The sequence below is a fragment of the Asterias amurensis genome, chromosome 21, assembly GCF_032118995.1.
Source record: "Asterias amurensis chromosome 21, ASM3211899v1".
NCBI classification, from domain to species: Eukaryota; Metazoa; Echinodermata; class Asteroidea; order Forcipulatida; family Asteriidae; genus Asterias; species Asterias amurensis.
Window position 1 is genome coordinate 9,892,668 of NC_092668.1, and position 27,529 is coordinate 9,920,196.

The 27,529-nt window shown below is 39.2% G+C and overlaps 2 protein-coding genes and 1 pseudogene across 2 annotated transcripts; 1 reads left to right on the forward strand and 2 right to left on the reverse strand.

Annotated features, from left to right (window-relative positions):
- LOC139953366 (uncharacterized) lies at positions 1–5,032 on the forward strand (annotated as a pseudogene).
- Positions 5,024–26,238, reverse strand: LOC139952895 (N(6)-adenosine-methyltransferase non-catalytic subunit METTL14-like). The gene is made up of 10 exons (XM_071952181.1): positions 26,108–26,238; positions 17,909–18,024; positions 16,917–17,007; positions 14,984–15,055; positions 13,165–13,252; positions 12,111–12,201; positions 9,945–10,086; positions 8,562–8,768; positions 7,353–7,563; positions 5,024–6,336 (listed from the first exon to the last, which is right to left on the reverse strand). Exons 1-10 carry the CDS (start codon positions 26,171–26,173, stop codon positions 5,972–5,974), a joined length of 1,449 nt encoding a protein of 482 aa, XP_071808282.1. The 5' UTR covers positions 26,174–26,238; the 3' UTR covers positions 5,024–5,971.
- LOC139953092 (uncharacterized) lies at positions 22,383–24,206 on the reverse strand. The gene is made up of 3 exons (XM_071952502.1): positions 23,735–24,206; positions 23,147–23,273; positions 22,383–22,927 (listed from the first exon to the last, which is right to left on the reverse strand). The coding sequence occupies exons 1-3, from the start codon at positions 24,121–24,123 to the stop codon at positions 22,421–22,423; spliced, it is 1,023 nt and encodes a 340-aa protein (XP_071808603.1). The 5' UTR covers positions 24,124–24,206; the 3' UTR covers positions 22,383–22,420.
- Positions 26,239–27,529: the final 1,291 nt, after the last annotated feature.

Consider the following 27,529-nt stretch of genomic DNA (forward strand, 5'->3'; position numbering starts at 1 on the left):
ATGATGATATGCAAGTGACCCCCAAAACGTCATAAAGGAGATCGTGTCACGTGACTCGGAAGTACAGTAGGAGCTTCAACGTGTGTGTGCATGCTGTGTTTTGGAGGAAAGTTTCCATGTGATTGTAAATTTAACAGTTATTAACACAAACAGTTATCTGAAATTGTTTTCGATTTTTTTTAAAGTCAATGCCATTGACTTCATTCAGCTTGAGGTTTGCTTGAATTGATTTTGGAACATAATTTTTTGTCCTCGAACAGCATTAATAATAATTAAAGAGAATAAATAATTGACTTCAAGGATAACGTTCTGTATGGCGCCACCACTTTTTCACTCAATTCTACAAAAAGGGATATCTCATGAAGGTAAATTTGATACTATATTCATATCAAATGAAAAATTGGTGGTGCTATACGGAAACTTTTACCTCCTTGTACCAGATCATTTAACTGTACACTTAATTAATCATTATATTATTCAGAATTTGCTAAATAGCCTATTTAATAGTAATATTATCCTTTTTACAGCTACTTCATCAAGCGGAAGAAGAGTATAATCAACGACTTGCGGAAGACATGTCGGTAGCCGTAGTAAGCATTGATCCAGACATGGAAGTAGTTGATGTGAGTAAATCTAATAATAAATGTAATGTAATCCTGTTAGTCTTATTACTTTTGTAAGCATACTGCTTTTTTCATGTGTAATACCATTTGTAAAAAAAATAATCTTTCATTGAAACATGGTAATGGGACGTTAGAGAACACTCCCACCATGCCCATGGGTATTCTTGTACCATTTTATTTATTTATTTAATTAAAAATAATTGTATCAACATTTAACAAACTTTTAAATTTTGTATCTTATTAGGACACAGATCCTGCAGAAACCGAAACACCAAGTCTGCTGCCAACGCACCCAAATATCATACTCCAACTGAACGTTGTCCAAGAATCGTACTTTCCTCCTATATCGTCCACAAGAAAGACAGTTTTCCATCGATCAAAGCATACGCAGACCAATCCCTAACTGTTTCCTGTACGACATAAAGGTGGGTTTTCTAAGAAAGAACATTTTGTTTACATGAACCATACTGTACATACAAATTAACATTCATAAATATCAAGACAGTTAATGTATTTATTTTGGTCAACAGTATGAAGTGATAAACATGGGAGTTACACGCGAGAGTGCACTGGTGCATAAGAGAGTTACATGTAAGTGTTTCTTAGTAAACTAACAGTACATAAATGTTTTCAGGTGTTCAGACTCTTTGACGAAAAGAGTATTTCAAGAGGAACTCAGTGTGAGCTTGTCAAAGCATCGCAGTTGAAGCTTTTCACTGAGAATGAGAGCCGTGAACCACCTGCACCAGCTCCAGTACAGGAGGAGACTGATTCATACAGCGAGGAGGAGGAAGAGAGGAATTCAAGCTCTAGCAGCTACCAAATGTCAAGTATTCCAAGCTCCGATACAGACGCCAGGTTTGTTCATTATACATTTACTTTTGTATTTTACTTTAGGTGTGTACATGTTCTTGGAGTGCACTCACTACCAGGAAATGATGAGTCACAAATTTAAGATTTAAAATGCTTTAAAAAATGTGGAGTAACACTTTAAGCAAACGAAGACAAATTTGCTAGAGCGGGATTTGAACCTCTGCCCTCCTGGTTGCATTAACGGTGCATTACCAACCGAGCTATCGAGCCCTTAATTGGAGGTTTTCCTATTTGTTTTCAATGTCCTTTGTTTGGGGTGCAAATATCTATGTTTACATTTTTCTTAATACCCCATGTATTTTTTAAATGATGTGTCTAAACAAAATCCAACAGGATAAATAGTCAGCAACTTGAACTTTTAGGTTTACGTGGCAAAACCATGGTTAGTCGCATTACGGTTAGTCGCATTACAGTTTGTCCGGCCCTTTAAGCCAAGCCCAATGGAGCCCAAACTGAGTTCTTGTTTGGCAAAATTGGGTTAATTCCTTATCAACAAACAAAATAAATTAATTTCACTTGTTTTTACTAAAATAATAACACATTTTCTCTTAAAAATCATAGAAACAATGCTGAAATGTGTATTTTTAGAAAAGCAAACTTACATTTTTCTGACCAACTTTATTTTCAGAGTTGTGCATTTAACATAAAATGTTAAATATCTTGCCGAGTATGTAGTTGAACAAAAATAAAATCGCAGATTTAAAGTGACTTACATACATGTAAACATATTGTCCCTGAAAAATCAAAGTTTGGGTTATTGTTTAAAAGTGGTCTGTGAATTTAAAATGGCCTTGTTTGTTACCACAGGTTCCTCAATGCAACAAACAATTTCTTTTGTGTCGAAAAGGTATATAAAACAAACAAAAAACCTTCTTGATCACCCATCTCCTCGACTTTACCTGGATACATTTCACTGCATGTTACACCACACACCACTGACCATGCATTGCTACCCTTGCATCGCTACCCTGGTTTGTAAGGCAACATTTTGTAGTTATCACGTTTCTTCTTTCTGAAGGAAAATGGTGGCAAGAGGACATCATCTTTTTGCTTTTGTTTGCTCTTTTGGGAGATTTTTCTGTGCTCTTCTTGAATTCCTTGTATTTTAACATCATTCTGCTTTTTCAGCCTAGGCAATGGTACAACATGTACATATCACAATTTGTGGAGTAAATTAGTTCCACTACTTCACTTTTCTACTGAAAATTCTCAGAAATGTTGCTTTTCATTATTTTGTTTCATATGTTAACATTAAGACTCTGTACAAATGATGAAACTAGAAGTTACAGATTGGAGTGGCACATGTACAACACATGTTATAGTTTTCAGCATGTGCTTTGGAAAAATGCATTGTGGGTAGGGCATGAGTGGCATCTGCAGAGCCGCAGATCTCTTAATTCATGTAATATTGTCCTCTAGTAAGTCAAAACCAAGATATCCAGCTTTGCTCACCTCTTAGCGTCCTCCTCTTGAAAAGAGTTTGGTCAGTCCCATTACATTGCATGGTCAGTCGCATTACCGGTTAGTCGCATTACACTTTTTGATGACTCGTTATTAAAATACACCAACTAGAGTGTTGATTTCTTTACTCATTTCAGACTTGTTAATAAGGGTAGAAGCATATTTTGAATTGCCATGAAGATAGTCAGTGGATTTTTCGTGCAATTGAAATAACTTCGTCTCTCGGTTAGTCGCATTACGCCCTGTTGAAGCTCCCACAAGTACACTCACATATTGCTTAAATGAGAAACACAAATTAAAATTCATTCTGGATTTTAAATAGTTGTACCTGCTGCTAATCACAACTATTAAAGTTTTGCTGGAAAAACCTTTGTGGGGGAAAATATTTAACTTTGAAGAAATCACCTTAATGTGCTCGCTTTTTAGGGTCCGTTCACAGATTGTGCAAACATGAGCTGAATTTGTACCAAATGGTACAGAGTGTGTAAAAAAAAGTTAATGTCTGTTTCCTTTCATATGTTAGCTATAACTTTTAAGTGGAAAGAAAGTTGTGACACAAATTTTATTTTTTGGTGGCATGTCCATGTTTGCTTGGAATTGCCCATAAGCATGTGATTCTGTAGCTACGTGTAGATGCATGCTTCAGAACTAAACAGTTCAATGGCAAGTTTGGTTGTCCTTGGTGTCTGCAAGGAGAGCCAGAACCATCAGTATTTCTCAAGCCTTGTTTTTGAATAGTTGAATGATCCAGATGAGAATGGGTTTACATGGAGAAAACCTCACATGGTTCTTCCTACACTAACAAAGGTTTTTACATTCGTTTGCGCCTGTGATTCTGTCGCAAGATGCACGCTTCAGAACTTTACACAATTCAATGGCAAGTATAGTTGTCCTTGGTGTCTGCAAGAAGGAAATCAAGAACCATTAGTATTTCTCAAGCCTTTAGTGGAGGAGTTGAAGGATCTAGCTGAGAATGGGTTTACATAGAGGAAAACTCACATGGTTCTTCCTACACTTACAACAGGTTTTTAGATGCATGCTTCAGAACTTCAAACAGTTCAATATAAGGTATGGTGGTGCTTGGTGTCTGCCTATTGCTATGGGTAGGGGGAATATGCAGGCCTGTGTATCATTTTCTTTAACAATCTGCAGAAAAAAGTCAAGACCTAACACTAGAAGATGCTCTGGGAGCACACATCCAAAACAAGGATGCACAGGGGGTAAAGGGCCCATCAATGCTTGTTACTACTTTCAATATCATACATGGTTCCACTGTTGATTACCTACACAGAAGTCTCCTACAAGGTATTTTGTAGGAGAAATTGTCAAAATTGTTTTAATTGAAAATTTGTTTTGTGTTCATTCAACATGCCTGACTGTTCACCAGAGCTTCGTGAATTTGGTTTATTGTGGTGTAAAATGGAAGATCTGCGTCATACTCATTGCTTTCTCCTTGTCAGTGCAGACCCTGTGCATGCTCCCACAGACACCATAGCCCTTGCACTATACCAGACTGTCAACCATCTCACCAGTGTTTCACGCCATAGACAAAGAGAACCAAACTCTCCTTCTCATTGAGTTTGACCAAGCTACATGTATGAAGGATGTCACGCTTCCGCATGATGGGAGAATCAGATTGGATATTTCAGATGAGCAAATTGTGTTCATGGTTCATCAGTTTGGATCCCCCCTCCACCGTGAAAAGGTGACAATAGCCGACTTAATGTCCAGAAGTTTGCTGCCATCATCATCCAAAGACTTGAATTCATTTTTACCGAGTCAATTTGTGTGTATGTTTACACCTGAAATCAAGGGGTTCGTAAATATGAACACATCAGGGTATTTTGTTCTTGGAGCAAAATAAGATTCATGATTTCATACTGAAAATACCGTATCATATTCAATATATTCAGTTTGGTTGTAAATGGTAGAGGAACTCTTTGTACTGTTTGGACCATAAGGGAGATTTTAAGAGCTTCTTATGAAGGAGGTAAAAATGGGGTCATGCTTTGAATAAAATTTCAAATGTGTCATAATCCATTTACAAAACCTAAGGGAATAGGGCCAATGAGAATCATAATTAGACAAACGAAAAACAAATCATGACAAAATAAATAGCCATTTTGTTTTGGCTAAAGGCAACCAGGCCAAACCCCTATGAGTATTTATACATTAAAAGTGCCTTAAAACAAGATCAATGCACTTCACAGCGAACCTAGAACATAAGACAGAAGCTAGACAGAAATAGAAAAAGAGGATGGTTTTGAAAAGTTTGTTATGTCTCTGATGTGTACAGGAAGTTTGTTTCAATCCCTGGAGCCAGCTACGGAAAAAAAATTGTCAACTGGACTACGAGATTTGATGTTAACATGTATATGTAATAAAAGTATGTCCGACCAGCCTAACCCCTTGGATTATCAAGTCAGCCGAGTTGAACCATCTTTAAGCATGATTGAATTTATTGTCAGCCGAGTCAAACAATTTTTAGGCACATTGAGTTTATTGGCAGCCAAGTTGAACGATCTAAAAGCTCAATTGAGTTTATTGTCAGCCGAGTCAAACGATTTTTAAGCACATTGAGTTTATTGGCAGCCAAGTTGAACGATCTAAAAGCTCAATTGAGTTTATTGTCAGCAGAGTCAAACGATTTTTGAGCACATTGAGTTTATTGGCAGCCAAGTTGAACGATCTAAAAGCTCAATTGAGTTTATTGTCAGCCGAGTCAAACAATTTTTAGGCACAATTGAGCTCCTTGGCTTTGTTAGCGTGAAGTTCCTAAAATAACATATACAAAAAGTCATCAACCTTTCTGGAACCTTTGATGAGAGTTTTTGTTCACAGAGAACAAAATCATGCACCACCACATTAAAAGTTTTGATGGGAGAGACAATAGGGATCACATGATTCAGAATCATTAAGCATTAATGACTAAATAAGTCAGAATCCTCTATTGTATTCTCCTATTGAAGGGCAAGTGCCCAAAATACAATTATTCTTGAATTGCATATTGATTGTTAAAAACCACCCCTTCCTTGGAATCCCCTTCCCTTCCCTGGTCCGCCGCCTCTTCCTCTTCCACCAAACCCTCCCCTTCCACCCCCTTGCCAACCTCCTTGAGATCCCCCTGGGCCTCCCCTGCCTCCCTGTCCACCCCTACCCCCTTGGCCACCACGACCCCCTGCTCCCCCTCTACCCCCATAGTTACCGCCTCCTTGCCCCCCTCCTCCTTTGATCTTTGGGGGCGGTGATTTAGGGCGGAGTCGTTCAATCTCTTCTGTGCAGCCAGTAAGGAAGTCTGTCTGTGATTTGTTGAAGTATCCTTCGTAGGTTTCCGTGGTGAAGTTGCTGTTTGTGATCTTTGGACCAATGGTCAGCCACCCTAGACATGTAAAAATAATCTTACTTGACTTTAAAAAAGTCAGAACTGGCGTAGAGCTCCATTCCAAAACCTTAAGTGAAAATCATAACTTACCTTGTTATGAACATTTTTAAATACATCAACTTGATGCTTTTACAAGCACTGGACACTATTGGTAATTGTTAAAAAAAAAACCCAGTAATTTCACTTGGTGTATCTTAACATATGCATTAAATAACAAACCTGTGAAAATTTTGACTCAATTGGTCTTTGAAGTTGCGGGAGAGTAATGGAAGAAAAACACCCTTGTCGCACAAGTTGTCTGCTTTAGTATTCTAGTGCACTTAATAACAATCCTATAAGCTTAAATAGTACATGTAGTACCAGCTGATTTTCTATACCTTCCGACCAGGTAGAAGTTCATTTCAGAACTGAGAAGTCTCCTGAAAAATCTGATAAATCTCCTCCGTGGTAGTAGGATATATAGCAAGACAGATCTCTAAAGACCAAACTCTACCTGGCAAGTAGATACACACATGGTGTTACTGCAAACCAAATACATATTGATACCTCACCATGCAATGCCTCAAATCATATAAAAGACAAGGGTGGAAGTGTCATGGCCGAGCAGTTAAGAGCACCGAATTCAAACTCTGGTGTTTCTGATCAGCAGAATGTGGGTTCAAATCCCCAGCCGTGACACTTGTGTCCTTAAGCAAGACACTTCACCATTGCTTCGTCCTTTGATGTGACGTAAAGCCATTGGTCCCATGTGTTGTGCAGTGCATGTAAAAGTGCACTTATCGAAGAGAAAGGGTTCGCACCAGTGTTCCTGGCTATGGCTGCTGAATGCGCCGTAGCACCTTGTGACCCCTTATACGATGCTACATAATTGGGTCTCAGAATTCATCACTTCAATAACCTATCTTTCTGAAAGTTTGTATATACTCAGCGCCTTGAGTACCTTGTTTGGTAGATACGAGCGCTATTGTAAGACTTTGATACTATCATTATTATTAAGGGCTATTTTTGCTTACCAGGTCTGATGGTACTATCTGATCCAAAGACATGCAGCCTCCTACGACCCAGACAGAAATGTTGAATGATATGAAATATCTCCTCTGGTTTATCTAGAGATCCAGTCTCAGGATGTTCAGTGATGATGACGTCCAGATCAATGTTAGCGTGGATAAAATCTCCATCTGTTGAGCGTCGGACGGTTCCTTTGATACCCATCAAGCAGTGCTCCTGGTTATTGATAAAAGAAATAGGGTTACTGTGTGCCCAGTCAATATAACACAACTGTTGCACGATGTGATGGGGTCCGTAGTGTTTTGTACAACCGAGGAGTCAAATGCAGGAATGGTATTTGGTCTTCAGAAAAGAGGAGGACCATTTTATTGTGTACTAGGGCAGACCTACATGTACATATGGTGTAGGCTTTAACAGACTTTTCAGGCTACGTATTTAATAAAAAATTCAGATTTTTCCAGGGGCATATTTTTTTTGTATAAGGTTAGCCACTGCCTGAATTACTATGGTAATCCCCCTTTCTTAGATCAGTGCAACCGGATTGTTTTACATGTGTTACACAACAAACAGGACCTAAGGCATTAACGTCCCAACCGAGGACAGAGCAATAATGGTGCAGAAATTAAGAAGCAACTATAAATAGTTGACTAGCAGGTAAAACCAAGGATACAAATCTCTGTTGGCTCTGAAAAGCGCCGATGTACTCTCAGCTAGGCCTTTATGGTATGAATAACGGTTATTGAGTTTATTTGAAAGAATTCCAATAGACAGCTTTATAGGGACTGTAAAGACAGTGGACACTATTGGTAATTGTCAAAGACCAATCTTCTCACTTGGTGTATCTCAACATATGCATGAAACAAACCTATGAAAATTGAGCTCAATTGGTCGTCGAAGTTGCGAGATAATTATGAAAGAAAAAACACACTTGTCACACAAAGTTGTGTGCTTTCAGATGCTTGATTTCGAGACCTCAAAAATTTTATTTTGAGGTCTCAAATTCAAATTTGTGGAATACTACTTCTTTCTCAACAAACTATGTTACAAAGAGGGAGCTGTTTCTCAGAGTGTTTTATACTATCAACGGCTCTCCATTGCTCGTTACCAAGTAAGGTTTTATGCTAATAATTATTTTGAGTAATTACCAATAGTGTCCACTGCCTTTAAAGCTGCAATATTTACATGGTACCCTGACTAACAGTTCCTGTTCTAACCTTGGTTCTTTGTAGGATGGCATTGGGTTCCAGACCAACACTTCCTGGATTCTTAGCATTAGTCTTGATCCAACAGATATCTTCACATCTCCTGAAGCCCCATTCAGCTAGGCACTGTCGTCCCTTATCTAGACCTTCTAATGTACCAACCCATAGGAAGATGAAAGAACGATGGGCTGCTACGGCGGGAATCTCAAGACGCATAATCTACAAGGAGTCAGAGAAATTTATTTACAATCAATGTCTCAATACAATAAAAGGAACATAACAGGATTGTTTATGCTAAAGCCATTGGACACTTTGGAAAAAGTTCACAGATTTACAAATAACTTACAGGGTTTAAAAAGGTAATAGTGAAAGACTTCTCTTGAAATATTATTCCATGAAATGCTTTTACTTTTTGAGAATACATGAAAACAATTATCAATTCGAGAATTACAGACTCATTTTAAACACATGTGATGACACGGCAAAATGTGCGGAATTAAGGGTGGGTTCACCGTTATTTTCTCCCGACTCCGCTGACCGATTGAGCCTAAATTTTCACAGGGTTGTTATTTTATATATAAGTGGTGATACACGAAGTGTGGGCCTTTGGCTCTACTGTTTACCGAAAGTGTCCAATGGCTTAAAGTAATTCACCATAAACATGAACTGACAAATCTGTAGAAGTTTGAGATCGATCGGCCATCTGGGTCACGAGAAAATGGTGAAAAACGCATTTTGCTTGACCTCGATTAAACAAAACAAAATTAATAAAACGCTCACTGAGCGATGAGAGTCGAACAGGAAATTAGTTTTATTTGCAAAGTCGCAACAAATAATTCGCATATAAGTTGATTCGCATATAAGTTGAACTGCAAAAATAGCCCTACGAAGTCAAAAATCGTATCGCATACGCATTCACAAGAAGTATAAATCGGACTTCAGGCAGGACGGTTACGCAAGGCATGTGAAGTACATGTTACAGGCAGGGCGGCTGCTACAGCTGCAGGCACCTTCAGGCGGCTGCAGGCACCTTCAGGCGGCTGCAGGCACCTTCAGGCGGCTGCAGGCACCTTCAGGCGGCTGCAGGCACATTCAGGCGACTGCAGGCACCTTCAGGCGGCTGCAGGCACCTTCAGGCGGCTGCAGGCACCTTCAGGCGGCTGCAGGCACCTTCAGGCGGCTGCAGGCACCTTCAGGCGGCTGCAGGCACCTTCAGGCGGCTGCAGGCACCTTCAGGCGGCTCCAGGCACCTTCAGGCGGCTGCAGGCACCTTCAGGCGGCTGCAGGCACATTCAGGCGGCTGCAGGCACCTTCAGACGACTGCAGGCACCTTCAGGTGGCTGCAGGTGGCTGCAATCATTATGCTAGCTAGAAATGACTGGAGATAATCTTCACCTCATCCCAACTCCAGAACTTCTGGTTGGTCATAACTGCAGGTCTGTGGCGGTATTCCTCTAGGGGTGGATCTACTAGTATGACATCAAACTTATGGTTCAACTCTCCGAGGTCATAGGTCTCAAGGTCACAATGGAGGTACCTACAAAATAGAAACAAACGGTTATGTATAACATAGACCTTTATCATGCATATCACCTAACGTCCGTCGATATCGGTTTTTTCCCATTACCGATATATCAAAAATTTAATATCGAGTATACTCGATATGTCGAGTATTTCCCGCGCGCAAGATGAAGCCTAAAAACAGCACTTGGTATACTCATGGCGAGTAGAAATATATATACCGTAGACTGACAGTTTAATAGGGTTACATTTAAACCTGTTTTTGGGGGCCCCGACCTTGTTTGTAGTTAAAAAATTTCAAATTGCGTAGTCCCGCGCCCCGCTTATTTCTGGTTTTACAACAAAGTATGATCGCCGCTACCGCTGGCTTGGCCAATATTGGTGAACGCTCACCACAATTCTCGATTCGTGATTGGCCATGATTGACCGTCTCAAAATTACACAGAGCCTTTGTGAGTTGCGTGACTGGCCGACATTTAGGTGTCAGTTGCCGATGCATTGACGTAAAAGTGTCAATCAAGTTGTCCGACGGGCGCGCGGGCGGGCGGCTTTGGGTTGAGATCTTTGGTACGATGTGGGGAAAAAAATTAGTGCGACAGGCCCGCTGTTCTATGTGGAGAGTGAAGTGTGTTAGGGGAGCGTGGCGCTTCAAACTTCAACACTAAATGAATTAGTTACTAAACTTTTTCAGAGTCTAATGCCCTCAAAAATAATGACAATTCACGGCAATATTGTTAGATACATTATAAATGTCCGCTGGTATGTTACACTACCTTTACGGTTGAAAATGGTTGAGATAATCATCAAAAAAAAAATCACTAGAAAGTCCCGCAAAACACAGACCTACCATTCCGCTCTCACAATATACAACGCAAACAGCATGCAGTCACATAGTCTCCAATAAAGGCTCGTAGCACTTAGCATTCTATAAAGGCATGAAACATTGAATGCTAGAACGCCCTCTATTGTCAAAATAAGCAGTGCATCACGCGATACCGCGTTGACAAAAGACTGCACTTGTCTGTGCATGCTTGGGCAAACGGGTTTTCCCCCGAATTGCAATAACCACACACGCTGGTGTGCACGCTTAAACCGTACAACACCATAGTCTTCGCTGGTACGCACGCAATAGCCGCCGACAACGTGGTCTGCGAAGCATAGTTCCTTGGAAATGTTAGCTTGTTTACGAACACAACGTGTAGGCTTTATTTGACCAAAATGACGCCATTACGATACCTTGGATTGATAGAAAGATTATTTTTCTGTATAACGTAAGATTGTTTTCTTCCTTATTTTGTTATGTCTTGTTGATTCGGGGAAATTTTTTGCGGGGTATTTTTGCAAAGTAGCGGTGGTTTCTTTTGAGGTTTTACCGTACGCTCGCCGCGGGGTCGTGAACTTCTGCGGCGGGCCAGCGGCTGATGGCGAAATCCCAAAGAACAAGCAGACATACTTGGTTGTAAAACATATTTTATTTAATATGATGAAACTACATAACGACGACGGCTTTTCTAGTACTCAAACACAGATTTCTCTTAAATAATCGGACACTCTTTTGGTATTTTCGATATCATTTAAGAACGTCGAAATTTTCAAAACATCGAAATTTTCGATATATCGAAAATCCGATATTACGATATGATTATAAAAGTGACATCGGCGATTTCGATGTCAACAAAATATCAAGTTTTTGAGTATTTTCGATATATCGACGGACGTTAATATCACCTTTATCATAAACCACAATGAATGCTATAAATAATTTTGAAAAGAGGAACCAGACTATTTTGTTCTTCCAGCCTTGGTTTGGTAACATTGATATCAATGGGAGAAATTCAAGATGGCTGCACCATGATAAAGGTCTTAAAGCAGGCCTCAATGTTCACAGATTTGTTATTTTATGTTGGGATACACCAACTGTGAATACTGGCCTTCACAACCGTCCTGTGTCTAGTGCCATTAAAAGATAAATAGAGTCTGCATTGTTTGATAAGTGTCCGATTGTAGTGTACTGTGTTCTTAACACTAGATTGCACTTACATTGGAGGTGAGTTTGTTTGGGTAATTAACTCATCCTTTAGACGGATCAATTCCTTCAGCTTTGGGTATTCCTCAAACCTGTCAGCAAGCCCTGGGTAGAGACAAACACACAATACTCAGTTAACAATAATCTTGTCAATTACAAAGCATAAAAATAAATCATTGGAACTGATCTTTTTTTTTTCCAAACATTGTAATGTGTGATAACCTGGATTTGGGTACTTTTTCAAAATGTCCAAAGATTTATATTAAACTTACACGGTTTGAAGATAATGATAGTGGAAAGCTTCCCTTCAAATATTACTAACTGAGGTGCTGTAGTTTTTGAGAAGTGAGTAAAACAATGTAATGAAAATACGTTTGTAAATGCTTTTCATGACATTGTTTTACTCATTACCCAAAAACTACAGCACCTCAGCCGGACGTAATATTTTCAGGGAAGCTTTCTACTATCATTATCTTCAAACTGTGTAATATAAGTTTAGTGTAAATCTACGGACATTGTGTTTGTTTGTCCTACAAAAATTACATACACCCTTTAAGTCAACCTGGTGAGAAAGGCCTTTAAAAAAGGGTTCTGCTTCCGGTTACCAAACTTACTATAACTTCACGGTGCAACCCTACACTTTTTATTCAGTTAACAAAAACTTTTATTCAGTTTAGGACAAACATTTTAAAAATTCATTTAAACACACTGAGAAAGAAACAAAATGAAAAGACAGCAGTTCCAGTGCAAACAAATTTAGGACTTATTTAGGTGGAAAATATACCCAAACCAAGGGAAATTTGAGTCTATTATTGACCTTGCAATGGTTTCCATTCATGTGGATCATGAATGTAATCAAATGTACATGTAATAAAGCTATGGGAACCATCATGATCAACAGGAATGGTAAAACTTACAAGATCAATGCAGGTATTTTCAGTTTAGGTGGTACGAAAAAAATACTCTGCATCAAAAAGAGTAATGGTGTGTATGCATTTCATACTATAGTTTCATATGTACCGCAGTGAAGTATTGAGGATTTGAATGTTGCAGAGTATTTCAACTTACCCACATCACGAATAAAGTTCTGGGGTCGTTGACCTGTGTCGACAAAATGTTGACAGTAGTCATTGTGAGGGTTAGCACTCTGTGTTCCCTGCGAAGAACATACAAACCAGAACTATATTATACGGTTTGCTGCAAAGAACATACAAACCAGAAATACATTGTACGGTTTGCTGCAAAGAACATACAAACCAGAAATATATTGTACGGTTTGCTGCAAAGAACATACAAACCAGAAATGTAATGTACGGTTTGCTGCAAAGAACATACAAACCAGAAATATATTGTACGGTTTGCTGCAAAGAACATACAAACCAGAAATATATTGTACGGTTTGCTGCAAAGAACATACAAACCAGAAATATATTGTACGGTTTGCTGCAAAGAACATACAAACCAGAAATATATTATACGGTTTGCTGCAAAGAACATACAAACCAGAAATATATTGTACGGTTTGCTGCAAAGAACATACAAACCAGAAATATATTATACGGTTTGCTGCAAAGAACATACAAACCAGAAATATACTGTACGGTTTGCTGTAAAGAACATACAAACCAGAAATATATATCGTACAGTCTGCTGTAAAGAACATACAAACCAGAAATATATATTGTACAGTCTGCTGCAAAGAACATACAAACCAGAAATATATTGTACGGTTTGCTTGCGGTATTGACTGTACGCCCGCTATAGACCGATCCGGTAGGCTCCGCCCATGACGCACATGTGAGCAAGAACATGTGGGGCTCTCCAATGCCTTTCTGTACAACTCTGCCGCGCGCACCAAGCATACGCCCACACATGACGGACCTTAGTGTCGAACCCTCGTTGTGTTGTGATTGGTCAATACACAATGGGGCGGAGCTTAATGGATCGGTCTATTAAGGGTCAATCACACAAATCACTGCTTTATTTTAGTTTGAAAGTATACTGACTAAGAAGACAATTTTTTCAGAAAAATATTTCCCTATGAAATGAAGTTGTGTTCAAAAACTGTATCTGAAAAACTTAAAATACACTCTACACGCATTCTTTCACCAAAAATTTCAGGTGTGCCTTAATCAGCTGGCATTTTACTTTTTTATTATTTCTACTAGGCAAGATACTGTACTGGTCATATGGGAAAAGGTTTCATTGTGTGTCATAATTTCCACATAAATTCAAAGAATTATAAAAGTAACAACATAACAAGTTTTGAGTATATCAATAGTTGATAAAAAATTGGACAGTGCAATCTTCATAAAATATACCATCCTAGGTTTTCTTCGATTGACAAAAGCATGCCAGCAGGAAGTCCATGCTTAGTGGTTGTTTGGTAAACATGTGATGACACAGGTTACATACATCGTCTATAGCTTGTTCCAACTTGCTACACAAGAGAGTGACACATCGATTTACAGCTACCAATGCAGACATAAAAAGTTTTAAAAATCATAATAATAATAATAACCCATCCTAATTTCACTAACCCGAAGTGAGTTCTTAATTTTTTTAAATTTTTGTTTTTATGCAAGTCGTCAGACACACAAGGCCTGACTACTAGGGCTAAAACAGGGTTACCCCTTTACCCCAGTACATACGGATGTAGGCTTGGGTATCATCAGTCCCAAGCTTGGCTAGTAGAGCAGAAAGCACCCCCTCCAATTTTACATAGCAAGTGTCACGACCGTGATTCGAACCCACACTGTGCTGATCAAACACCAGAGCTTGAATCCGGTGATCTTAACAGCTCGGCATTTCGACAAGCTTGCTCTAGTCATCGTCAGTTGTGGTTATTTATCAGGGTTATTTATCAGGGCTTTTTAAATGGGCCTACCTTGAGGAATGTACTAGAATCTTTGTAGACTTTCTCAACGAGGCTGTCATCTTCATCATCATCTTGACTGTCCTATAAGTTGAAGCAAAAGGATTCATTGCATACAAATCTTTCTGAATAATTGTTGCCAATAAATCAGTATTAGTTAACCACAGACAATGACCCTTCTCTTAAACAACATTTGATTTTCTAGCGCATGCAGCCAAACCATTTCAAGTGAATCTCAGCAGGACGCCGAGCATTTAAAGTTTCATCTAAAACTACTGGTTTAGCTGGTTGCTCGCTTGATATATTTGATGGATTTGTGTGGACTTTTGGTGAAATAAGTCTGAGCTTTTCTTTCAAGAGGTTTGAATATGATGAATGTATGTTAGAATTTTTTAACCTGCTACGGTGTCAAGCTTTGATGTTTTATGGATTTATAGATGAAGAAGTTGTTAGGGCAGTACACTGAAATAATATTTTTTCCAATGGGGGTTTGGGTTATTATAGTTATATTAATTTTGGTTTTTACCCATACACCGATGTATGTTAGCACTGTATACTAAGTACTTTCCCCGAGTCCTGTGAAAAAATATCACAGGCATGTTACTCGGGTGGGATTCGAACCCACGACCCTTGCAATTCTAGAGCAGTGTCTTACCAACTAGACTACCGAGGTTGCCCGGCAGCTAGAGGCAGTTCGAATCCTATGTTTTGGCAGCGGGTACCGCAACGATATAATAGATGTTAAATTTCGTCATCGCAGAGGTCGATACATGAATATTCACCCTCCTGTAATGAATCAGAATAAGGGAAATCTCTGCCACGTTCGTCGGGTATGTAAATTGTGGGTGTAGCTGCCCAGGGAGAGCTGTTCATTGGCTTTGACGTGGTCGACCGGCCGACGTACCTCCAAAACCTATGAACACTAATCCCACCCAATGATTTGCCTGTTGATCTTTTCATCAAACTCTGGAAAGTACCGAGTATATAGTGCTCCATATACACATTGGTGTCAGGGTAAAACAAACTATATTATTTATCTCCATGCAAAACCAATAAAGTCATTGCAGCACCCTATAGCGTCCACTGCTACAAAACATCAGGGTTGAACACCAACAGAGTGATTTGCCTTTGGATTGTTTTTACAAAACTCGCCAAAGTACTGAGTATACATTGGGTACTGAGGATAAACTGCATACTGAGTATCCACTACGTACTGAGTGTACATTGCTTAAAGGCAGTGGACACTATTGGTAATTGTCAAAGACTAGCCTTCACAGTTGGTGTATCTCAACATATGCATAAAATAACTAACCTGTGAAAATTTGAGCTCAATCGTTCATCAAAGTTGCGAGATAATAATGAAAGAAGAAAACACCCTTGTCACACGAAGTTGTGTGCGTTTAGATGGTTGATTTCGAGACCTCAAATTCTAAATCTGAGGTCTCGAAATCAAATTTGTGGAAAATTACTTCTTTCTCGAAAACTATGGCACTTCAGAGGGAGTCGTTTCTCACAATGTTTTATACCATCAGCCTCTCCCCATTACTCGTCACCAAGAAAGGTTTTATGCTAATAATTATTTTGAGTAATTACCAATAGTGTCCACTTTCTTTAAAACACATACCATAAAACCAAAAGGGTAAAACAAAGTATAAATTGCAAAGGAAACTAAGCACAAAAAACATTGTACATGATTGATTGATAGATTGAGTGATTGATTGATTGATTGATTGATTGATTAATTGATTGACTGACTGACAGACTGATTGATTAATTGACTGACTGATTAATTAAATGATTGATTGAATGATTGGTTGATTGGATGATTAATTGATTGACTGATTGGTTGGTTGATTGACTGACTGACTGACTGACTGATTAATTTATTGATTGATTAATTGATTGATTGATTGACTGATTGATTGACTGATTGTTCATGACTCACCTTGATGGGTGTCCGCTTTGCTGTACTGAGTGCTTTGGAGGGATCATCTACGATGTGACGTTTTGGTGGGATACTGGTAGTGGTTGCTGAGCTGAAATATTCAACAGGAAATAATCAAACTGTTAATCCAGCTGATTTTTAAAGGGAGAGTACACCTTTAGATTTGGGAAGTTTTTAATTGTTTTATTTCGATATACAAATAAAGAGATTTACAACAAAACTAACCTGTAAAAACTAAAATTAAAATCTGTATTTTAAGTAAGTCTGTGAACTGCATCAAGCAGTTGTTTTTAATAATAAACCTGTAATAATATAGGTTATAACCTAAGCAGTTCCAAAATATTGCTGAATTCCTGAATGGTTAGGTCCACGCAGAAATAATAATACCTAATTGGAATACATACCTGAGAGATTTTACTTCTCAAATTCAAAGTTTGGGGGATAACACTGATCTATATTTCTTTTAAAACCTCACCATTTCAAAGTAAAATGATTTTTAAAATGCTTTACCCTACTGAAAGTATAAGGCATGGTTTTAAAACACTATGTGGACTAACACATGTCAATACAGGGTTTTCACCAGCGATGAAGAATACATATAATGTAGGAATGTCCTGGGCTATACACTGGACACTATTGGTAAGTGCCAAAGACCAGTCTTTTCATAAAGTGAATCTTAACATATTTATGCATATATAATAACAAACCTGTGAAAATTTGAGCTCAATTGGTCGTTTAAGTTAAGACATAATTATGAAAGAAAAAACACCCTAGTAAAATTGTGTGCTTTCATATCCTGAACCAAATTCGTTAAAAATTACTTTTTTTCTTGAAAACTACGTTACTTCAAAGGGAGCAGTTTCACATAATGTTTTATGCTATCAACCTCTCACCATTGCTTGTTACCAAGTAAGGTTTTATTACTAATCATTATTTTGAGTAATTACCAATAGTGTCCACTGTCTTTAAGAATCTGAGGTTTCTCAACTGACCTTATGGAGCTGGTACTTGTATGTGTTTCTTTGGGTGCGGAATGAGCAGCTCTGTGTTCTAGCTCCTCCTTACTGCTAAGAACACTCCCAAGCTGATCCCCATCCGTCACATTCAGCTAGAGAACAACAACAATGAACTTGGGTCAAATGCATAAATCATAACATTGATGAAATGAATTTCTTTATGGGAAACCATGTAAACCTTTGGTGTTTGGATTTACTTGATCATTTTCATTCTTTATAATAGAAATATAAACAATACAACTAACCAGTGAAAATTTCATTTCAAAAGGTGGTTGCATTTACGAGATACATACATGTACATGTATCGCCGGAAATCTGTGATTACATGTATGTCCACTCAAGAGAGTATTATCCATAATCTTAGAGATGTAACTGTCAGAAATGCTTCTCAGATTCAAATTAATTCATCTATATAATATCCCAAATCATTAGATCACAGTTTTGTACTGTCATACATGGCTCATAGTCGTTCAGCCATTATGTTATGTGACAGGTGAAACTGTATTGTTTTGTTTTCACTGTTAAATTGTTTAATTCCCTTGGTAGATTTCCATGGTTTGACCCTATATTCATTATTTATTTGTCTTTCATGGCATTAAATTTCATTTTACAGTTAATTGCATCTGTGGGAAATGTTCTTCAGCCAATCTTAATATTAATCTTTGCATCCCATGCATTGTTTATTGGAGCTTGAAAAGTCACATGTAGCACTAGTCTCATTTGCATATTCCTTTTAGAGGACCAGATTTAGACATTTTTTTTTCATGTTGAGTCACACAAATTGCAAAAGTTTGTTTTATTGTTGATTCTTGTTTATTAGGTGGTTATTGATGACATATCCAAAATCGGACAAGAGTTTCAAGCCAGAAGTGACCTAATTTGCATATTTATATTAGGTGGTAATTAGCAATCTTTAAGGACAATTATCTCTATAACTATGCATTTCATGGAAAAGGTTTGTGTTAGAGGTGAATAGAAACCTGACCTTGAGAATCTTTAAAACATATTTGTATACTCGATTGACCCCTTCCCAAATAAATAGGTCAAAGGTCAAGGGGTTAAACATGGTGTTCTCCACTCAAATGCATTTACATGGCATATCATGACAGTGTAATAAATACCATGAATGAATTCTTCGGGTTGAATGAATCCCCCTGTACCAATTGACCTCTATCAATGACATTCAATGAAATAAAATTCATTCAAATGACCTCTCTAACCAGCTAGGTCAAAAGTCAAGGTATTTTTTCTTCCTTTCTACTTAACCTTGCACACCAAGCTCAAAAGTGATTGCCGTCTCCGCCATATCTCACTTCATTGTTCTGGCACTGATTTGGCTTGTTGCTCTGTCATAGCTACTCAGCTTCTCTATCTCTGTCTCCATCCGAGTCAGGCATCCTCAGCAGCAACTTTGTTCGTTGTGTGTTCCTCACCCATCCCGCTGTCCATGTGTGCTTACACCACGCTCTTGAGGTATTTGTTGCCTCCCCGGTTGCCTCAACCATTGTTGCCTTCCCTGTTGTTGCCTCCGTCGTTATTGTGTTAACCCCCTCCTCTTGCCCCCCTCCTCGTTGTTGCCTATCCGGTTGTTGCCTCCCCAGTTGTTTGGTCCTAAGTTGTTGCCTCCACAATGTTTGCCTCTCATCCCAGTACTCCCAGTTGTTGACTCCCCTGATGTTGACTCCCCTGATGTTGCCTCCTCTGATGTTGCCTTGCCTGTTTTTTTCTCTCCTGTTGTTGTCTCCCTTGTTGTTTCCTCCTCTGATTGTCTCCCATGTTGATGCCTCCCGTTGCCTACATGTACCCTGTTGATGCCTCCCCTATTTTTGCCTAATGCCTCCCCTGCTTTGCCCCCCTTGTTTTTGCCTCCCCTGATGTTACCTTCCGACCTGTCCTCCCCCGTGTTGCTTTCCCAGTTGGTACCTCCTCAGGTGTTGCCTCCCCCCGCTGGTTCCTCCACCTCTGGTGCCTCCCATTGTTACCTCCCAACCTGTGCCTCCCTAGTTGTTGCCCCCTGTTGTTGCCCGCCTGTTGTTGCCCGCCTGTTGTTGCCCGCCTGTTGTTGCCCGCCTGTTGTTGCCCGCCTGTTGTTGCCTCTCTGTTGTTGTTGCCTCTGCTTATGTTGCCTCCTCGTTGTTGCCTCTCCAGCTGGTACCTTTTTAAGTGTTGCCCCCCCCCTTCCTCCCAACGTGTGCCTCTTTTGTTGATGCCTTATTTAACTTCCTTCAAGCACTGTTAACTATACTGTTGTTGTGTGGTCATCTTCTTTACAAGAATTGTATCATGCAGGGTTCGAAATTAGCGGTCGCCTGGTCGCCAAATGCAAGTGAAAATAGTGGCGGGCGAGTGAAAACCCTTAATCACTAGCCCGCCGGGCGAGTCAAACAATTATTCCTTTTCACATATAAATGAGGGTTCAGTGGCAAAATCCCACAGAAAACTTTTACTAAAGCTTTTAAACTGGTAAGTTTGACAATTCTAGATACTTGCTAGACTTAATTTTGCCGTGATCGGGACCGGAATTGCTGTCGTTCGTTTCAGAAAACACGCACAATCAATTGAAAACATGATGCACAAACCACATCCTTACAGTACATGTACACTTTTGCAATCAGTGTGACTCAATAGTCTAAATCTGGTCCTCTATTTGTATTGACAGTTGTTTCAGGTTTATTTATTAGCTAAGTCATAGCCCAGCAATGCACTACACTGGTTCCTGTGGGTCTTTTTCATAATCTTAAGCCTTTTTCACACATCCAAAGTGTAGCCAGGGTACCTTGCTACAGAATTTACAAGCTTGGATTGTTTATTTGTTATCACAGCTGTGTGTGACTGATTCTGTGAGCTTTCACACTACAAAGTTAAAAAAACTAACAACCCTTGTGCTAACAACCCTTGTGCGACATGAGAATGATATGATGAGCATTGCTCTGTATGGGCATTTTCACCAAGGACGTCGTTCAATAAACAAGGGTTCCTTTCACTAGATGATGTAGCCCACGTCCTTGATCAAAACTTCCGCTAGTGTAAGATTTTGTCCTAGGTCCGGACCTACGACAAAATCTAGCAATGTTGGTCAGGATTTTACAAGGGAACCTGGACACTCCAAATATTGTTGCCTTTTCACACCAGGTGCATTTTGTAAAATCTTTATAAGGGTCTCATATTTAGGGCCTCCTAAACGTTATACGTTTTTCAAATCAGCGTTGATGAGTGAAAGTTTTACGACCGTTACCCAGCCAAAACAAGAAAAAAAATTGATATTTGTAACCGAAATTGAACCGGAAATTTATGAAAATTCTATTTGAGCTGGAATATTTTATGCCTCCTGGATTTTAAAATGTACATTGGAGGTGTTACACAGGGGTTGCCCTTAACTTTTTTTTCAACTGGCCAGCAGGACCAGTTGGCTTGATTTTTCACTGGTCCGCCAGGTTTTTGACTGGTCCGGCAATTTTTTTATATATTTTTTTAACTAATAGTATACTGTTGTACAGTGTACCAACTGCTCGATGTTCGATCGTCGCTTCTTCAAAATTCAACATAAATTGCAACGTAAACTTAACTGCACTGGAAGCCATACTTTATTTTTGTGTACCAAGTTATTGTGTTCGTAAGGGGGCTCTCTAATTTGAGAGTATTTTTTCTTTAAAAATGGAATAAGGCCAAACAAAATAAATGTTGTGTTTACGGTAACGGCCCTAAAAAATTCCAGGTAGGTAGGTAGGAAAATAATTTTATTTTGTAATTTTATTTTTATTTTTAAGTTCTTGAATTTTGAGTTATTTGTTAATATTTTAAACCCGTTACCATGAATTATACTAACCTTGTTCGACTCATCAAGTTATAAACCCTCATGTTGGAAAGTGGTAAAATATAAAAGTTTATAAGTTGTTTTAGAAAAAACATAACATAGGTCAAGTTGCAAGCGCTTTAGAAGTTACAAGGAAACTTTTTATCTTACCATTAAATCAGGGCCATGTTTTAAATGCTGACATCAGTTTTACCAACTTTCAATTTGAGGTGTGGTTATTTTGTTCACATTTTTCATTCCATTGTTGTACACTTACTTGCACTTTACCCAGACTGACGAACCTCCGGGTTGCTGGGTGAAAATGATGTCACTCAGTAGGCTCAGTGGTGCAAGGTGTACCACAACATTAACAACAGAGCCGAAACTCACAACTCACATTTTCCCCAAAATAATATAGCAAAATGAATAAACACTTTTGAGGGTCAAACTTATTATTTTGAATGTCAGCCTGATCTGATCTGAATGTGTGTTGTGAGTCTCTGGGTAGTTTAAATATACTTCAAAACAACTCAAAAGCTTCCCGATGGCCAGTTCAACTAGTGTCTGATGGGTAATCATACTCCGAAGAAACAAATCACTAATAAAACAACAATGAAAATTGGAATTGAAAACTTGAACTGTATGTTTTATTTCAACGGCAGCTCTGTCATGAATCTATGCCTTTGCATTGCATTTTAAAATGGTTGAAGAAGATGGATATCCTCATTGAAGAATATTGGCTCATTTAGTTCAGCCGATGACATTGTCTGGTTGATAATTTTGAATTTTTCCTGGATACCAAAATGAGCTTTGCATCGATGAGTCACTGTTGAATTTTGGCCTACTGACCTGACTGGATGATCCATGTTCTGACGTTTCTTTGTTTCTTGATTCTGAGTGATGAGAAACTCACTGTAGGCATGGAGACAATCAGCCAGTGCCTTTATTTCGTCATGTAGCCTTAGAAACTTTTTATTACCAGACAAAGTTGGCTTTATGCAAAGGGAATACAGAGCCTGGGCATGGCTCTCAAGAAACCCCGAACTGAGTTGATTGCATTTGGTTTTTTTTCTCTTGAAGTCATCATACCCAACATATTTATCAAACACAATGGGGACAGATTTAACAGATGACCTGTTCCTGGAGGCATCGTTGATGGTGATGTGGTGGTTGGTGATACACCAAAGGGCATTACACAAAACCTGAAAAGACACAGTTATGAAAAAGGTGTTATGAAAAAATAAGAACAAAATAATCGTAATCTTAACAAAACAAAAGGATATTAACTGTTATATTACATTTAAGCCGAAAGATATTTTCTCAATGGCATAATGTATGTACTAATAATGGCACAAGTAATAATAATTTTTTAAAAATGCAATAAAGCTGTTGTATGTATACGTATAATATTGTATTAATACCTGACAAATGTAGGAGCCTTCTATCTTTGCTGTACCCTTAGGTAGTGTCAGGCCTCGTTCTTTAAATTCACCAACTAGATCATTGAAGAGCTCATCTTTTCTGGATAGTCCAATTTTCATTCTGGCACTGTACAACAGAAAGAACAATAATTGTATTAAAAAAAAATGGGCAGGGGTTCCCCTATGGGTGGTCAACCCATAATACAGTTTGCATGAATATAATAATTAATATCATTAAATATGATATTAATTATCTTATTCATAAACAAACTTAATTTCAAGTTAGTCTGTATTTCATTAAAACTAAAATAAAGTTACTCTTCAGGGCTTAGCCTTTAATCCAATTTATTCCATAATAAATAGTAATGTGTCAATGTTGAATGGACCAGGTAAAATTTTTATTTGCTTCTTTGTTTCAATATAACGTTCAACATCTGATAAAACTGTTGTGACTTTTTTTTACAATCGCAATTAAATTAAAGGCTGATAATTCAATGTCCCCCCACACAATAGATCCATCACCCTATTTTTTATGGGGCTATCCACACAGCTAGCTCCAGCCAACCTAGACCTAGACTAGTTTCATACCTTGCAGTCCGTTTTTCGAAGTCTTCTTCTTCCCGTTGCATGATACGGTCGAATGCATTTTGGTATGTTGGGCGATGTTCTTCTACTTCTTGTGCGTTCCCATCGCATGAAAATTTGATAAATTTAATGTTGGGAAACACATCTACAATGCTGTATAACGTGCTGGTAAGTTCGACATCGTGCCAGTCTCCACATTGGGACGTCGAACATTGAGCACAAACGTGATAAAAGTTTGGCCCATGGTGATCTTCGAAAATATTGAGAAATGTCTTGCTGACATCGATGTTTACTAGCTTCAACTTGGCTGGCTGATGGAGGCACTTTTCTGTTTTCAAGCTAAACAATTTGTTCATGTTACCGCACGAAGAACTGCCTGACGTCGACGCCATGTTTTGATGCAGTTTTCATTCGCAGTCTGTCCGTAGTGTAAAACGTGTTGTAAACGTACGCGGCCGGTCACCCACGTGCTGTACACCACTGACAGCAACACCATGTTTTGTTGTGGTGTCCAATATGCGGCCGGCTGCCAGGGGCCCAATTTCGTTTCGTGCTGTACCACTGACAGCTAGCTGTACTGTACTGTTGTACCGTGTTTTGTTGTGGTGTCCAATATGCGGCCGGCTGCCAGGGGCCCAATTTCGTTTCGTGTGACATTGGATCGCCCCGAAGTACGCTGTGAACACAGCGGGTGCGTCGGGGCCGGGCATCGGGTGGCGCGTGCACCTTTCACAGAAAAAATTGTGGCAGTACAGTAAGCTAGGCTAGGCATGGGCCGGGTGCACAAGTTTTGATATCGCCATGATTTTTGCAAAAATGCATTATTACACTGGTAAGTCGTAATAAACAGTTTTAAAGTGAGGCAACATGTTAAAGTTCTCATTTTAAATTTTACAAACTCACAAAGTATTTAGAAAAATGTTTTGAGGTCGGCAATTCGGCCGCAAAAAATTCAGGTCGGTCGGGTTACCGTAAACACAACATTTATTTTGTTTGGCCTAACAATAATATTGTAAAATTAATTTAAAAACAGGTCAAATTATTTGTTAGAGCAAATTGGAAAATTTAATATGATCTTTATTTAGGTAGTTGTTTTAGTCCACGCTTTATTGTAATGTAAGCACTCGACATCGAAGTATTCCTAAGTGAGAAGATTTTTTTTATGAAAAACAATTAGCGTTTTACTAAACAAACAAAAAAACACTTAAAAACCGACTGTTAAAATATCATTAACTTATGTATTGTCTGTAAATCAACGGTGGGGAGGGTTACGTACAATCGCTCAAGTTATTTTATCATGTATATTCATAAACACAATACGTCGTACCGATAATCGAAGTTCCTAAAATCTTCCCACGTTCGTCCAGAAAAACCCCCAACAAAAAGTAGACATCAAAATAGTTGCAACATTCATGAAGAAGCATATGAGTTTTACGGTATTTTTTCAATTATGTGTATGGAATGGTCGGTGCCAGGCGTCTTTTTTGTGAACAATGTTTTCGAGTAAAAGCAGCATAAACGACTGCGCCTTTGTTTAACCATGGAGGTTCTGCATTCTAGAACCCAAGTCTTTCTTGAAATCAACCCGCAAAAAACCCTCACAACCGCGCATTATTGTTTGACCAATAACATCATGGAGCAAAACTAGATCGCTCGCAAAAAAAAAACAAGCCCCAAAAAACAAAACAAAAAAGCAAAATCAGGACGGAATAACCTTACTAAACACAAATAAATACTCCTTTTTGTTCATCCACAGTATCCTAACTTGGTAATTTTTGTTGAATGAAGCCTGACCGTCTTGCTTGTTTTATTTTTTGTAAACACGCTGGACTCTTATTCCCACACGGAAATCTGCGACCGACGCGAATTCTACTAGCATTTGGCCAGCGAACTAGCGTTAAGGTCGAACGCTGGGTGTTGCAGGCGAGTTAACGGCACCTACCCTGTTTTGACGGCGAATAGGGGCAAGATAATGCACTGTACTCAAAGCCATGCGCACTTGGGTTCACACTATCAGTGGTACACATCACGATGATGAACATCGCCAGTGCAGAACTTCGACATATTTTCGGATATAATAATTATAATTTCTTCCATGGATATATTTGTTAGCTGTGAACTCGTTGAGAATATAGTGAAGGACACTATGGATATATGAACGGAATTTCAGCTTCTCAAATCAGGTAAAAAATAAAGAAAATTGTAGTCAAACTTGTGTTCGCATTATAAAGAACCTTTATACCCAGGACGTCAGTGCAGTGGCACTGACTGACGTCCTACCAGGGCTAGAGTTGACCCGAATTCCCTGGTGCTGTGCTATTGTTTATGGTATTTCTAATCTATCTCACATCTCTTATAATATCTCAATATATTTACCGTTTGCGCGAGCAAAGCCCTCCGCTGTTTCGACCTCTCCTTCAGGGCTTTTAATCTGTCAGACATGTTTAAAAAGCTGGAAGAATTGTGAGAGCAAACCGCAACTTCTTCTGTCCAAGTTTCGTTCACGATGTTGAATGACCAAAAAAACGAAGAAGAGACTGGATATGTGAAAAAGACTGGTCACCTTTGTATATTTGTATTACTTGCTCTTGATATCTATTGAGACGTCTGGGTGTAGTCTAGTCGCAAGGCGGCAGAGCCAGGGAAAAGAAGCGCCCTCAAGAGGGTGCTGCTAAATAACCTCCTCACATGGTGCACAAACATGGAGCTATACACAAAACGACAGGGCTTTGATTCGGCTGAGGCTAGCTTGGCCCCGCCGGTTGTTTTGACAATTTTTGCGTATGGTTTTACGCGAGAACGGAGCCTCAAGCCGAACCCAAAGCCGAAGCCGTGGTTTAGAAAAGGGCCATTATAAACTCCCATACTTCTATTTTCCCCTGGGTCGACCCCGATGTGGCGTATTTTATTTTTTTCCAGGACGAACGTGGGCACACAATTACCACACGTTCGTCCTCGAACCTGGAAAAACCCCCAAATACATCATCACGTGAGCCTTCCCGCTTGTGGATAGGGTCACTTGGGGCTGACCAGAGCCCCACTTGTGGGTTGGGTCACTTGGGGCTGGCCCGAGGTGCACTGACGTCACCACGGGAAGGCTCACGCGGTGACGTGTCTGGGGTTTTTTTCTGGTTCGAGGACAAACGTGGGGTAATTGTGTGCCCACGTTCGTCCTGGAAAAAAATAAAATACGCAACATCGGGGTCGACCCAGGGAAGCTAAACGAACGCACCCACTATTAAAGCCGTAACCCGCGCCATCTTGGATTGAAATTAGAAGGTCCAGTGGCATGGCATCCTTGTGGAATTCAACACGGTTGAGTCGTTTCAGACGTCGGGTTGCAAGTCTACATATTCGCGAATTGTTTCACGACATTGCATACGTGTGCGCACATATTCGCGAATTGTTTCACGACATTGCATACGTGTGCGCACATATATGCGAATTGTTTCACGACATTGCATACGTGTGCGCACATATTCGCGAATTGTTTCACGACATTGCATACGTGTGCGCACATATATGCGAATTGTTTCACGATATTGCATACGTGTTCGCACACATTCGCGAATTGTTTCACGACATCGCATACGTGTGCGCACATATATGCGAATTGTTTCACGATATTGCATACGTGTTCGCACACATTCGCGAATTGTTTCACGACATCGCATACGTGTGCGCACATATTCGCGAATTGTTTCACGAAATTGCATACGTGTGCGCACACATTCGCGAATTGTTTCACGACATTGCATACGTGTGCGCACATCTATGCGAATTGTTTCACGACATTGC

Excerpts from the sequence above, each read along its gene's own strand:
- LOC139953092 (XM_071952502.1), bottom strand. The coding sequence starts at position 24,123 with ATGGCGTCGACGTCAGGCAGTTCTTCGTGCGGTAACATGAACAAATTG. Across the intron at positions 23,274-23,734 it reads TTCGAAAAACGGACTGCAAG|TGCCAGAATGAAAATTGGAC; the intron begins GTATGAAACTAG and ends TCTGTTGTACAG. Across the intron at positions 22,928-23,146 it reads AAGGCTCCTACATTTGTCAG|GTTTTGTGTAATGCCCTTTG; the intron begins GTATTAATACAA and ends GTGTCTTTTCAG.
- LOC139952895 (XM_071952181.1), bottom strand. The coding sequence starts at position 26,173 with ATGTCTGACAGATTAAAAGCCCTGAAGGAGAGGTCGAAACAGCGGAGG. Across the intron at positions 17,008-17,908 it reads ACAAGTACCAGCTCCATAAG|CTCAGCAACCACTACCAGTA; the intron begins GTCAGTTGAGAA and ends TGAATATTTCAG. Across the intron at positions 8,769-9,944 it reads AGTTCTGGAGTTGGGATGAG|ATTATGCGTCTTGAGATTCC; the intron begins GTGAAGATTATC and ends GACTCCTTGTAG.